General features: G+C 46.9%; 1 protein-coding gene across 1 annotated transcript in view; it reads right to left on the reverse strand.

The window, feature by feature from the left end:
- The window catches only part of ATP8A2 (ATPase phospholipid transporting 8A2), a 125,990-nt gene that overhangs the window by 11,553 nt on the left and 99,431 nt on the right, over positions 1–15,006 (reverse strand). Inside the window, exon 4 of the mRNA XM_082676007.1 lies at positions 1–92. Coding sequence (XP_082532133.1) covers positions 1–92 — 92 coding nt within the window. The remainder of the gene's footprint in view (positions 93–15,006) is intronic.

Consider the following 15,006-nt stretch of genomic DNA (forward strand, 5'->3'; position numbering starts at 1 on the left):
GTGGCACTGACTGCTGAAGGGAACCTCCCCGGAAGTGGGTGGGCGGCGTCTTCCTGCCCAGCCTCTTGAGCAGCCGGTCTCGCTCGTTGGTCCTGGGGGCACATCACACACGGTCAGTCTCCGGCCACAAGGACACCTCTCGAAGGTGCTCAGAGAAAGAATGGCTTCAGGTCGTAACACGAAACAGACCGGGAAAAGGCTACCCCACGTCAAGGAGAACGTCCCGTTTCGCCAACTGCCCCTCTATTTACAGCAGATGCTGCCTGGATGCCTCGAGAGCGGCTCCCTCCTCTGAAAACCCGCTCTGCGCGCACCCCGTCCGTACACGACCCTCGGAGCCCCGCCTGCCTCCTGACGGCAGGGGACCAGGGCCCCTGTCTCCGGGGCAAGGAGTGAGCTGTTGCTCCGGTGAACGGAAAGCTTCCATTCCACCTGCCCCCCCGGGCCTGGAGCCTCGCCTGGGTGCCCCAGGACCCGGCCAGAGACAGTTGCCTCTTCAGAACCTGATGCTTATTTTGAACCACAATGATAACCAAGGTGAGTTTTCTTTGAAAACACAAGGTTAGGCGTGCTTCCTGCCTCTCCTGAAATGGTCCCTCCTCCAAGGCTGCCGCTGCTCTGGGGCAACACGGAGGTTCTCCCTAGAGGACAGTTGGGCTTTACTACCAACCAAAGGTGGGGGGTTGGGAAATGCTCGGGAGTGGCCCCGATTTCCTGCTGCCGGGGTGTCACCGGGCTTGCCCCCAACAGATTGCGGTGTACAGCGTTGGCCGGCACCCTCTGTAACGGCTGAACTGTACCCCTCCATGGTCTCAGGATGGGGCTGCATTACGAGACGAGGCCTTTAACGTTCACATGAGGTCATCGGGGTGGCCCTAATCCAAGCTAACTAACTGGGGTCCTTATGAGGAGAGGGGATTAAGACACACACACTGAGGAACGGCCATGTGAGAACACAGGGAGAAGATGGCCTTCACCTGCAAGCAGAGGAGGGAGGTCTTGGAAGGAACCAGCCCTGGAACACCTTTGCTCTGGGACTTCTGACCCCCAGAACCGTGGGAAAATACACCTCTGTTGTTTCAACCACTTGCTGTGCAGCACTTTGCCACGGCAACACGTACATCCCCAGTCCGCTGTCTGGGAACTTGAGGGCGCGGAAGTTGGAAGAGCTGCAGTTGCTTGTGCTCCAAAGCCCCTCCCCCCAGCCCATCCAGGCCTGAGCCCAGGGTCCACTTCACGCTCCCCCAAGGGCCTTTGCAGGAGGAGCAGGGCCCAGTTACTCTCAACAGTCCTATGAGCTGAAGTTCACTGTGCTCTTGGGTTTCTGCAAGAGAGCAGTTTCTGATCATCTTGGCTGAAAGAACAAGGTTTAATTCATCACCAGCTCAGGGCAAGCCCCAGCCTACCCACCTTGGGAAGATGGCTGATGAGAACACACACTTTTTCTGTCCCCTCACACTGCCTCTCCCTTCTCTCTCATCTTTCCTTCCAGGGGCCACCTTAACCGCCCTGGGCCACAGGGATGAGCAGATGCGCGGTCCTCGTGTGGCCGCCTGACGTCCGCAGCTCCCGTGCTGGCTGCTCTCAGGGCTGTCCTCCCTGTGTGACCCACACCAGCCACAGTTCCTGCACAGAAGGCACTGCCAGGCAGCTCCGAGCCCAGCTGAAAGGGGCTCCCTGAGGCCCTCCCCGCTGGGACCCTGGTGAGATGAAGGCATAACTCCCCAGGAACTGAGGGACAGACTGGGTGCTCCACCCCGCCTCTCCTGGACCCTCTGACGTTTCAGGTCCAGAAGGTCCTCCTAGCGCTGGGGCTCGTGAGAACCTCACAGAGCCACGGACGGGAAGGGCTCTCTGAAATCATGCATCCCGGTCTCTAGCTGGGCGGCTGAGGAAACAGCCTCAGCCTCGCCAAAGGGCACAGGGCACTGTGCTGGGCAGACGTCTCTAATTCCCGCGTGGGACGGCGTATGCTTTTCTCTCTTTTTTATAATGAAATATTCAAACACAGAAACTAGTGCAGAGAACATCCACCAACCTGCTCAGCTTTAGCCAACGACAGCACCACCCTTTGGCCCTGCTGTGTCCTGCAGCCCTTCCTCCCATGTGGGGAGGGGGACATGGGGCCAAGGAGACATGTCCACCAAGAGCCCACACCTGCCCCCAGCCCAAGTACGCGAGACCTTAGAAGTCCCTGCCCAGGAACGCCCAAGCTGGCATCCAAGGCCAACCTGACCCCCTCGCTAGCTCCGTCTCCCTAGAAGTAGACCACACAGCCAGGGTCCATGCTCTGAGGCCTGGGGGGTGGCCAGAGGGTGGTTGTAGCGTGGGACGTGTGGACTGGGCTGTCCACACGCGAGTGCAGGTCCCCTGCCGGCGCAGGACAGAGCTGGGGTGGGGGTGGGGTACACAGGGCAGCTACCTTTTCCCTGTGTTAATCACCGTCTCCAGAGAATCTGGGCATCACAAGGCACTGTGGTCTTCACCCAGGTGTGTTAATCAAGGTACATGGCTATTACAACTTGCACACACTCAGACACACCCTCCACTTGTACTCTTGTACCATGTCCTGCAAGTGTTGGAAAAGTTGAAGCTAGAAAGGGGTATAACATTTACCATTTATAGCATTCTATTATCTATAGATGGTTTGAAAGCCATCTACTCACAAAGACATAGGAAAAAGTGAAGAAACACAATCAGATATTTACTTTGGTTAATTCTGGTTAATGAGAAGAAAAGAAAAAAAGGAGTACAGATTAGCACAGGGAAATGAGATTTGGGTTTATAAACAAGAGAACTCTTGACAAAATACTACAAACCAAATTCAGCAGTATAATGAAAGGATTACACAACCTTACCAAATGGGATTTATCCCAGTAACGCAAGGGTGATTCAACATACAAAAAGCAATTAATATAATACACCACACTAACAGAATGAAGGAAGAATATAATGATCATCTAAATTAATGCAGATCATCTGACAAAATCCAACACCCTTTCATAATAAAAATACTCAGCAAACTAAGACGGGAAGGGAAGTTCCTCCACATAACAGCATTTATGAAAAACCCACAACTGACAACATACTCAATGGTGAAAGACTGAAAACTCTCTCTATGATCAAGACAAGGATGCCTGCTTTTACCACTTCTACTCAACGAATTTACTAGAAGTGCCAACTAAAGCAATTAGGCAAGATTCCAAGTTTTTTTTTTTTTTGCAGAAACAAATATTTATCCTATGATTCATAGGGAATTACAAGGGGCCCCAGATAGCCAAAACAATCCTGGAAAAGGAACACCACAGTTATAGGACTTATACTAACTTATTTCAAGAGTTAATATAAAACTACAGTAATGAAAATAGTGTGGTACTGGCATCAGGATACACATATAAATCACTGTAATGTAGTTAAGAGTCATACGTCTATGGTCAGCTGACTTTTGGCTAGGGTACCCAGACCATTCATAAGGAGAGGAAAGTCTGTTCAGCATATAGGTCTGGAGTAACTGGATTTCCACACTCAAAAGAATGAGGTTGACCCCTTACCTGCAATCACATATAAAAAGTAGCTCAAAATGGATCAAAGACCCAAAATATAAGAGCTAAATGTTTACGACCTTGAATTTGGCGATGTTTCTTAGATATGACACGCAAAGCATAGGCAACAAAAGGAAAAAATAGATAAATCGGACTTCATCAAAAACCTTTGTGAATCAAGACATTATCAAGAAAGTGAACAAACAACCTAATCAAAAAATGGGCAGTAAAGCAATTATACTCCAATAAAGATGTTAAAAGAAAAATGGGCAGAACACCTAAACAGACATTTCTCCAAAGAAGACAGATGTCCAAAAAGCACATGAAAAGATGCTCAACATCGCTAATTATTAGGGAGATACAAATCAAAACCACAATGAGATTTCACCTCACACTGGTCAGAATGGCCCTCATCAAAAAATCTAGAAACAGTACATGCTGGAGAGGGTGTGGAGAAAAGGGAACCCTCCTATACTGCCAGTAGGAATGTAAATTTGTACAACCATTATGGAGGGCAGTATGGAGGTTCCTTAAAAAACTAAATATAGAGCTACCACTTGATCTAGCAATCCCACTCCTGGGCATATATCCGAAGAAAACCATAATTCGAAAAGATACATACACACCAGTGTTCACTGCAGCAATGTTTACAGTAGCCAAGTCATGGAAGCAACCTAAGTGCCCATCGACAGAGGAAGGGATTATGATTGGTACATATACACAGTGGAATATACTCAGCCATAAAAGAAGAACGAAATAATGCCATTTGCAGCAACATGGATGGACCTGGAGATACCATGCTAAGTGAAGTAAGTCAGAGAAAGACAAATATCATATGCTATCACTTATATGTGGAATCTAATAAAAATGATACAAATGAACTTATTTACAAAACAGAAACAGACTCACAGATCTCGAAATCAAACTTATGGTTACCAAGGGGAAACATGGGGGGAGGTGATAGGAGCTGGGGATTGACATATACACACTACTATATATAAAACAGGTAACTAACAAGGACTTATTGGTATGGCACAGGGAACTCTACTCAATATTCTGTAATAACCTATATGGGAAAAGAATCTGAAAACGAATGGATGTGTATATATGTACAACTGATTCACTTTGCTGTAACCTGTAACTAACAACGCTGTAAATCAACTACACTCCAATAAGAATTTTTTAAAAAGGGAAAAGACAACTATAAAATGAAAGTATTTACAAACCATATAGCTGGTAAGGGTCTAGAGTCCAGAACATATCAATAATCCCAACAACTCAACAGCATAAAGACGGACAAACCAAATCAAAAGCAGGCAAAGGATTTGGATACGTTATCCGAAGAAGAAACACAACGGCCTACAAGCACATGAAAAGATACTCAACATCATTAGTCATTAGGGAAATGCGGGTCAAAACCACAAAGAAATAGCACTTAACATCTACTAGGATGGCTATAAGTGAAACAAGAACAGATAATAACAGGTACTGGAGAGGATGTGGAGAAACTGGAACCCTAGCACATTACTGGTGGGTCTGTAAAATGGTGCAGCCATTGCTCTTCACTAACTTCAACATGGAATTACTGTCTCACCTAGCAATTCCACTCCTAGGTCACATTAGCCAAAAGAGCTGAAAATGGACTCAGACACTTGTACACCAATATCGAGAGCAGCATTATTCACAAAAGCCAAAAGATGAAAACAATCCAGACGTCAACTGCTGAATGGATAAAGTGTGGTCTGTCCATACGATGGAAAATTATTCAGCCACAAAAAGGAACACAGTATGACACATGCACAACACGGAAAAACCTTGAGAACCTCACGGTGAGTGAAAGAAGCCAACGCCGTAGGCTGCGTCTTGCACGGTTCCATTCATACGAAATGTCTGGAACAGGCAAATCACAGAGAACGAGCATCGGTTCCCGGGGAGCGCAGGGCATCCTGGGGGTGCTCAAAGCATCCGAGGTTTCCTTTCAGGGAGACGAAAATGTTCTGGAACTAGACAGGGGTGACGATCGCACATCATCATGAAGGTACTAAACGCCACTGAACTGTACTCTTTAAAACGGTAAATCTTATACACAGGATGGATAAACAACAAGGTCCTACTCGAGCACAGGGAACTACATTCAGTATCCTGTGATAAACCATGATGGAAAAGACTGAAAAAGAATGTATATATATATGTGTAACTGAATCACTTTGCCATTCAGCAGAATTTAACACAACATTGTACATCAGCTATACTTCAATAAAATTTAAAAAAAATAAAAACCAGGAGAAGGAATGGGTCCTGAATTGGAGGTAAATTCCCTCCCATCACCTGAATGGTTGGTAACGATGTCATCTTCATGGTTTATTTCTCCGATGGTGGGGGTGGAGTTCAGTGCTTGCTTTGACCTTTTTCCATCCCAGCTTAGGCATGGGTGCTGCCTGAGATCTGTCCCCCCACATGGAAGGTGCAGGTAAACACCAGTGATAGTGGTGAAAGCCCATCTCACACAGCCCCTTAAGGCAGGCTCTGCTGAGAAGCCACCGCCTCTCCAGGGAGGTGGTTGGTGCACTCCTGTCTCAAAGAACAAGCAGCGTCAGGAAGGAGCAGAGAGCTGGCAAGCGTTACTCGCGAGAATAATAAACTTTTACGTCCGCGTTTCTGTCAGGAGGCTGTTCCTGCTAAAATCACACACGTGTAACTGGCACAGAGCAGAACGTGGAGAATAGAGCAAATAATTACAAATCTGTTGTTTGGTCTTGTCAGCAGTTACAGCTGGTAGGAATCACAGCTGACACCACAAAGCAGCCAAAAACAAATAGGTATTTTTAGAAACTTACTGTTAAATGATGGCTGGATGGTCTTCAAAACATAAATCTGACAGGTTCCTCAAGATAAAAGCGAATCAAAGTCCCCGTTCCTTCAGGTAGGGCCAGACACCTATCAGGCTATCAGACTGCTGAAATTCTAACCCACTTTTTTTCTTTAATTATTTATTTAATTTTATTTTTGGCTGCGTTGAGTCTTCGTTGCTGCGTGTGGGCTTTCTCTAGTTGCGGGGAGCGGGGGCTACTCTTTGTTGCGGTGCCCGGGCTTCTCATTGCAGTGGCTTCTCGTGGCAGAGCACGGGCTCTAGGCGCGTGGGCTTCAGTAGTTGTGGCACGTGGGCTCAGTAGTGGCTCGCGGGCTCTAGAGCACAGGCTCAGTAGTTGTGGCGCACGGGCTTAGTTGCTCCGTGGTATGTGGGGTCTTCCTGGACCAGGGCTCGAACCCGTGTACCCTGCATTGGCAGGCGGATTCTCAACCACTGTGCCACCAGGGAAGCCCCTCTAACCCACTTTTAAAGATCCCTAGGGAATGAGACTTCATAGCCTCAGTTGGTAACTTATGTTACTCATTATAATCTGAGCATTAGGAAATGAGAAACTTTGGGCTCAATCATATTCCAGACCTGCCCAGGCCTCTGTAGGATGAGGGGGGGAAAAAAAAAACCCTCACCTTAGTTATGTAATGAGGGAGAATAGCAAGAATAAAACAAATCAGAATAGGTTTTCCAGCCTAAGATTCCAATAAGATAGCTGTTCTACCCTGAAGGTAGGAGCCCTTCATAAATTCTATTCTATTAGATGGTAGTAAATTATTCTCCCCGAGTTACCTCTGAGGTATTGGGGGGGCCATACAGGAGATGCCACCCTGGGCCCCTGAACCTTCAGGAACCGCAGAGAGCAGGCGGGGAGGAGTCCCTGTGAGCGGAGATTCCCAGAAACACCAACACAGCTGTGCGTGTCCCTCTGGAGGACTCGTCCTCAGACAGGGACCAGGTCTTACGCCTTCTCTGCGTTTTCACAGTGTCCGCCTGGCTGCGAACAGGGCACACGGTTACACACACAAAACCGCACTTGTGCTCTGCACGGCTGGTTTGGATGTGACTCACTATCTTATTCCTGTGTGACTCCATCAGTGGATCCTGCACCGCGTGTCTGTGTCTGTCCACACTGCCCAGCACTGAGCTCAGGACAGCGGTTTCCCAACAGTAGCTGAGAAAATTCCTCTTTACCAGAGAAATGCTTCTTTAAAAATGACAGAACAGGGCTTCCCTGGTGGCACAGTGGTTGAGAGTCCGCCTGCCGATGCAGGGGACACGGGTTCGTGCCCCGGTCCGGGAAGATCCCACGTGCTGCGGAGCGGCTGTGCCCGTGAGCCATGGCCGCTGAGCCTGCGCGTCCGAGGCCTGTGCTCCGCTACGGGAGAGGCCACAACAGTGAGAGGCCCGTGTACCACACACACACAAAAAAAAGACAGAACAGGGACATCATCCTCATTCTCTCCGAGAGGAGGGAAGCCCCCTCCAAATTCTGGACAACACTGTGAGCAAGAATTAAAACATCTCCGTGGCCTTTACAGAGACAGGACGTTGTATTTAGTTAAGAAAAGAATTCAGATTGCATAGAACAGTTGGAGGACAGTCTGGCTGAGGATAGGATAGCATTCAAGTTTAACTAATTTAATACAATTCCCATTCCCAAAGTAAAAAGGTAGATTCCTGTAGTCCTTCCTGGCCTGAAGTCTCCTCTGACTATCAAAACTGGGAACTGGAGGGAAGAAAGCCCTGTCTTAGCACAGTGATTTTCTTCTCTTCTAGACAAGGCTTTGGAAAGTGGGGTAAGGGGACCATTCTGGGCGTTGGAAGAAATCTCATTCTCGTACAGTGTGGACTGGGTGATTTCCTGCCAAAAAGAAGACCAAGGAGTGGTAGTACCAAACTAGGCAGTGACTCTGACAGGAGAAGCAGCAGATCTGCAGCCTCAGAAATAGGTGGGATCTGCCTGTTGACAACCATCCCTGGCTCAGAACAGAGGTGGTGTGTATGAGGTAACTGCGCTGATTGATGGGACTGCCCAGGAAGACTTCAACAAAAAGAGAGGCAGGGGACACTGAAAAGATCCAAAAGCAAAGATAGGTACACGTAATCCTTTTCCGCTGTGCCTGCTAGTGATGTGGTAATGTAAGTAAACCAGTGAGCAGTGAGGTTAGGAGGAAAGTCCAAAAAAAATAGAAGGTAGTAGCCACCAACTACACTGTCCTTTCACCTGAAACAGCAACTTAGGTAAAACTGGCAAAATGGCTTCTCCTGAAAATTAGAACTGCATTACTATAATCTGTATACTTTTAAAAGGTTAAAAAAAAAAAACTTAAAAAAATATTCCTGTCCGGAGAGACTTCTGCTTCCAAGATGGAGTTGATGTGTTTTCTCTCTTCCTCCTGTTAAGTACCACTGACAACCCTGGACTCTACATGGAAAACACACATAAAGGTGAAGATGGAGACCTGGAAAGGTGGAGATAGGAAGGAAGGCCAGCTACGAACCTTGGAGCATGAGAAACCCGGGTTTTCTTTTGGCTCGCAGATTCCAGACTTGGAGCAGAAAAGCCTGGCAACCCAGAAATGCCCGGGGGCACAGCCACAAGAGCCCAGGAAGAAAGCCCTCTTCTCTTCAGCCAAAGGAGCAGGAAAGCGGCGGCCTCGTAAGACAAAAAACGTTCAGACCATGATCACTCTACTCCAGCCAAACACCCCAGAAAAAAACTGGCTCCACTCCAGTCCAGCCAGCAGAGACCAAGTGGGGAGCCCAGATGTCCACCCTCACAAGGCTGCTACATGGTGCTCCAGAGCCCCTACTGAGGTGGTGACAGGGAGGCCAAATAGGAACCTGGGACTTTCATCCCTGCCAGCTGATAACGAGGCCTCTGGTACCCTGTGGCGTCAGCAGAGATGTCAGGAGATGCATGGGGAGAATGGACTTCTGTCCTTCCTCTCCTCACTGGAGCGGTATCAGAAGAGGCCTAAGGGAGAATCAGGACTTTCAGCCTTCCTCAGTAGTGACAAGGCCACACCCATACTTCTGACCCCTCCCCACCCCCTGCAGTGTCAGTGGAGACCACGTGAGGAGCAGGAATTCTCACCCCCTCTCTGCAGGCATCAGCACAGACCGAGTAGGGGATCTGGATGACCTCTACCTAGCAGGAGAGAGCCTGCCGTAAAATCCAGGGTCACATAACATAACACCCAAATGTCCAGGTTCTATGTGAAAGCTGTTATACCAAGAACCAAGAAGACCGAAAACTGAATGTAAAGAAAAATCAGTAGACGCCAACGTCAAGATAACAGATATGGTGGAATAATCTGGCCAAGACTTTAAAAACAGCCACGATAAAAATGCTTCCGTGAGCAATTACGAACATGCTGAAAGCAAATGGAAAAAAAGAGGAAAGGCTCAGCAAAGAAACAGAAGGTATAAGAAGAACCAGTTGTAAATTTTGGAACTCAAAAATACAATAACGGAAATTGAAAGCTTAGTGGATGGGCTATCTTGATGGCAGGGCAGAGGGGACAAAGGAAATAATCAGTAAACTGGAAGACAGAACAGTAGCAATGATCCAATCTGAGTAACAGAAAAAACAGCCTGAAGGAAAAATGAGCAGAGTCTCAGGGACCTGTGGGAATATAACAGGCAATATAACATTCACATCTTCAGAGTTCCAGAGGAGAGGAGAAAGAAGATGGGGCTGGAAAAGCACTCCAAGTACTAAAGGGTGAAAACTTCCCAAATTTGGTGAGAGAGCTAATCCTACAGATTCAAGAAGCCACATGAATCCTAACTAGGATAAATTCAGGCCAAGACAGCTTGTAATTAAACGTCCGAAAACTAAAGACAAAGAAAAGGTCTTAAAAGCAGCCAAAGAGAAATGACCCTTTACCTGTAGTGGAAAACCAGTTTGAATGACAATGGATTTCTCATCAGAAATCACCGAGGCCAGAAGTGGCATAATATTTGTCAAGGGCTGAAGGAAAACCGTCAACTCAGTGAAAAATATCTCTCAGGAATGAAGAAGACAGCAAGACACTCTCAGATGGAAAGAACAGAGAGAGTCTGTCACCATCAAAACCACCCCATAGGGCTTCCCTATAGGGAAGGTGGCGCAGTGGTTGAGAATCTGCCTGCCGATGCAGGGGACACGGGTTCGAGCCCTGGTCTGGGAAGATCCCACATGCTGCGGAGCAACTAGGCCCGTGAGCCACAACTACTGAGCCTGCGCCTCGCAACAAGAGAGGCCACGATAGTGAAAGGCCCACGCACCGCGATGAAGAGTGGCCCCCGCTTGCCGCAACCAGAGAAAACCCTCACACAAAACGAAGACCCAACACAGCCAAAAATAAATAAATATAAATAATCCTTAAAAAAAAAAAAAACACCCTATAAGAATTTCTAAAGGAAGTTCTAAAAACAAAAAGGGAATAATAAAAGAAGGAGTTTTTGGAACATCAGGAAAGAAGAAAGAACATGGTAAGTGAAACTATGGGTAAATACAATGGGCCTTCCCTTTCCTCTTGAATTCTCCAAATTAAGTCTGACTAGTTAAAGCAAAAATTACATACTGTCTGATGTGGGTCTAAATATATGTAGAGAAAATATTTAAGAAAATTATAAATGTGGATGGGTTAAGAGCTATAACAGGAGGTAAGGTTTCTGTATTTCATTCAAATTGGTAATATGACAGCACCAGTACACTGTGATTATTTATGTATATATAATATAATGCCTAGAACAACCAGTAAAAAAGCTATGTTATGAGACACACTAAAAAACACAACAGATAAGTAAAAACAGAATCCTAAAAACTGTGCACATAACACACGAAAAGGAAGAAAAAAGAAAACAGAGAAATGAAAAACAGAACAGAAAACAAAAGATAAAATGGTTAACTAAGCCCCAACATATTAATAATACATTAAATATAAATGCTTTAAATATACCAATTAAAAGACACAGCCTGACAGAGTGGATCACAAAACATGACCCAGCAATGTGATATGCTACAAGATATGTCTACAAGAAACTCACTTCAAATATATTGCTATAGGAAGACGGAAAATAAAAGGATGGAAAAAGATACATCACATGAACATTAACCAAAGAAAAGCAGGAGTAACTATATTAACATCAGATAAAGTAGACTTCAGAGCAAGGAAAAATTACCAGACAGTGAAAGACATTATGTAATAACAAAAAGGTCAGTCTACCCAGAACACACAGCAATCCTAAATGTCTATGCACCAAGCAACAGAGCTGCAAAATGTGTGAAGCCAAAACTGATAAAACTGAAAGAAATAAAGTCACAATTATAGGTGAATCAGTCAGTATTCCTCTCAACGGTTGATAGTACAGATAAGCAAGGAACAAAAATCACATGATCACATCAGGTGATACAAATTAAAACCACAGAGAGCTATTATTACAGAACTATCACAGTGGTTAACATGAAAAAAAAATAGTGACAATACCAGATGCCTGCAAGGATCTGGAAAGCTGGATCACTCAGACATTACTGGTGGAGATGTAAAGTGGTCTGACCACTAACTAGTTCCTTAAAAACACCAAACATACCACATCCTTCTGAATATACTAAAACCACTGAATTTACACTTTAAAAGGTGAAGTTTATGTATTTGAATTGTATCTCCAAAAGATAAAAGATAAGCCTGGGCTAACGTGCAGCCCGAGTTGCCAGTCCACAGAATTGTGACCTAAATAAATGGTGGTTATTTTTTTTAACGGAAAAAAAATACCGAAATATGCAACTACCATAAACCCAGCAATTGCACTCCTGAACATGTATCCCAGAGAAAAGACTTAACGTTCATGCAAAAACTGGTACACACATGCCTATAAGAGCTTTATTCATAATAGCCCCAAACTGGAAACCCAGATATCCTTCAACAGGTGAATGGTTTAACAAAGCTTGGTACACAACATACCACTCGACAACTAAGAGGAAGAAAGTACTGATACACGTAACAAGGCGAATCAGTCTCTAGAGAACTATGCTGTGTGAACAGAGGTCACTACCAGAAGGTTACATACTGTATGATTCATTTACGTGACATTCTTGAAACAACAACATTATAGAAATAGAGAACAGATTAATGACAAAACTGTAGAAATAAGAGAACAGATCAACAGTTGCCCAGAGCTAAGCAGAGGATGGACAGTAGATGCGGCTATAAAAAGACGACATGAGAAACCTTGTGGCGACGGATATGTTCTGTACCCTGACTGCATCCATGTCCGTTTCCTGGTTGTGAAACCGTTCTCCAGTTTTGCAAGATGTTACTATTGGGGTAAACTAAAGAGTACATGGGATTTCTCTGTATTTCTTATAACTGCATGTGAAGCTGCAATTGTCTCCAAATAAAAAGTTTAAATGAAAACAAAAATCCTTCTCAGTTTTATGCATTCGCCTCTGTTTCGTGTTTGTCTGCAGTTATCCTTTGTAAAGAAGGATACGTCTCAGAGCGGCGTTAGAGTGGTGGGAGGCCTTCCTCCAGCCCCTGCTGGGACTGCCCCAGAGAGAGGCCGGCCACCTCCGCAGAGCCGTCTGACCTCATTAGCGAGCAGGCAAAGTCGACTTTGAATGACAGCCCCAGCACATATGGAAACCATTCCCGCATCCCAGGACTTGCAGTGAGGTAGGAGGCTCCTCTCGAACGGAGCTGAGCTCCGTGGCCCAGTCGGAGAGCCCATGGAGAGGTCAGGTCAGAGTCATGGGGCTGTTAGGAACAGATAAATTAGCAGGGGCACCTGGCTGACCCAGAGAGGCCTCGGGGAACGGCCGTGCGGGTGGGTTGAGAAGCCCCAGGTGTAATGGAACAAGCCGGGGATGGTCCGGGCTCAGTGCGTTTCCTGATGGGCCATCTGGGGAAAGGACAAGCCCGAACAGGACCACAGCGGTGAAGCGCCATGCTAATCAGGAAGATGCAGCTTTACAAGCAGAAAGTTCTGTTAAAGTTCTGTTTCCACCCATTGGACTGGCCTCTTACCTACTCAAAATCATACGCTAAAGGACCCAGGCTTCCTTTCAAACCCAGCTTCCCACCAGCCCTCCCCTCCCTCCCTGCTCCAGCCGCATGGCCTTCTGGCCAATCCTGGAACACACTTTCCTGGGGTGGATAGCTTCCCACCCCAGGGCCTTTGCACTGCTTTCTCTCTGCCTCCCAGGCGGCTCCCTCCCCCAGTTCACTCAGAGCAGCCCCTGCACCGGTCACAGGAGAATCCTCTCCTCTCTCTACACCGTTCCCTGCTTTATCTTCATCCCACTTTTCCCTAAGTTTAGGAATTGAAATCTCAGGACACGTGATCACGAACGGCCGACTGGGCTTGAAGCGACGGCCAGTCAACGTCTCCTTGCTTTGCTTCCCCTCCTCCGGGTACAAGTCTCTCCCCAGCTCCACTTCCGTTCGCTGCTGCCCGACTCAAGTGCTTTTTGCTCAAACAAACTCTTAAATTTTTAAAATATGCTTCAGTTTTCCCTTTTTGTAGGACAGTCTGCGAATGTGATGAAGGGAAGACGAGAGCTTGGGAGGCTGGAAAGAATGTTTATAAAAAGGCAGCAGCGGCTGCCCTGGCGGCGCAGCGGGTGAGAGTCCGCCTGCCGGTGCGGGGGACGCGGGTTCACGCCCCGGTCCGGGAAGATCCCACATGCCGCGGAGAGGCTGGGCCCGTGAGCCGTGGCCGCTGAGCCTGCGCGTCCGGGGCCTGTGCTCCGCAACGGGAGAGGCCACAACAGTGAGAGGCCCGCGTACCGCAAAAAAAAAAAAAAGGCAGCAGTGATTCCTGAGGTGTTTGATGGTTACAGGTAACAACTGGAGGATGGACTGATGTAGCGCAGGGTGCTGGAGAGAAGCCCTGGGAAACTGAAGCCGCGTAGCAAGGGTGGATTTTGAACAGTGAAGCCTGTTGGGCTGGAGTCTTAATTTCCCGAGGGAATAGCTGGCAGCTGTGTCACGTAAAATACTGAAAATTAAACGTGCCTTGACAAAGTAGCCAATATATGAAGGTTAAGACGTGGGGATAAGGACTTAACAGTATTTTTTAAATCAGTTAAATTCCTTGAATGTGAACTTGCCCTTAAATGAGAAATACAATTTGCCTATTAAAGCTTCAGAAGATTTGAAGCACGTTTGAAACCACTGGTGTCTCTCCTGACAGTTATTTTGTTTGAAAGTAGCAAACTTTCTAGTAGGCCCATGAAGCTGCAAATTAATTACAGTAGAATAACTTTCCCCTACCATTGCCGCTCTTTTCCTAGCATCCCCTCCAATATGCACAGGGTCTGGGTCTGGGCAATAAACACCTGACTTGACCAATTTCAAATCAGCGTCCAAACAAACAATAATTCAGAGCTGGCCAAGAGGTCCCCCGACTCAGTTCTTGAAGTAATTAAAGAAAGATCAGCTTCTCTACCGGTTAACCGCCTGAACGCTAATTAAAGACAGTAAGGGTTGAGGTGCAGCCTGTCCTCTGTTCTCGGGCATCGCAGGCAGGTGCTCCGGGGAGGGAGGGCTCCCGGGAGGGCAAGGATGCGGTGGACGCAGGGCCACGGCCGCTGCCTCCCTGCTGATCTGTGGG

This window comes from Grampus griseus, assembly GCF_964374135.1.
Source record: "Grampus griseus genome assembly, chromosome: 18".
In the NCBI taxonomy this organism is placed as follows: domain Eukaryota; kingdom Metazoa; phylum Chordata; class Mammalia; order Artiodactyla; family Delphinidae; genus Grampus; species Grampus griseus.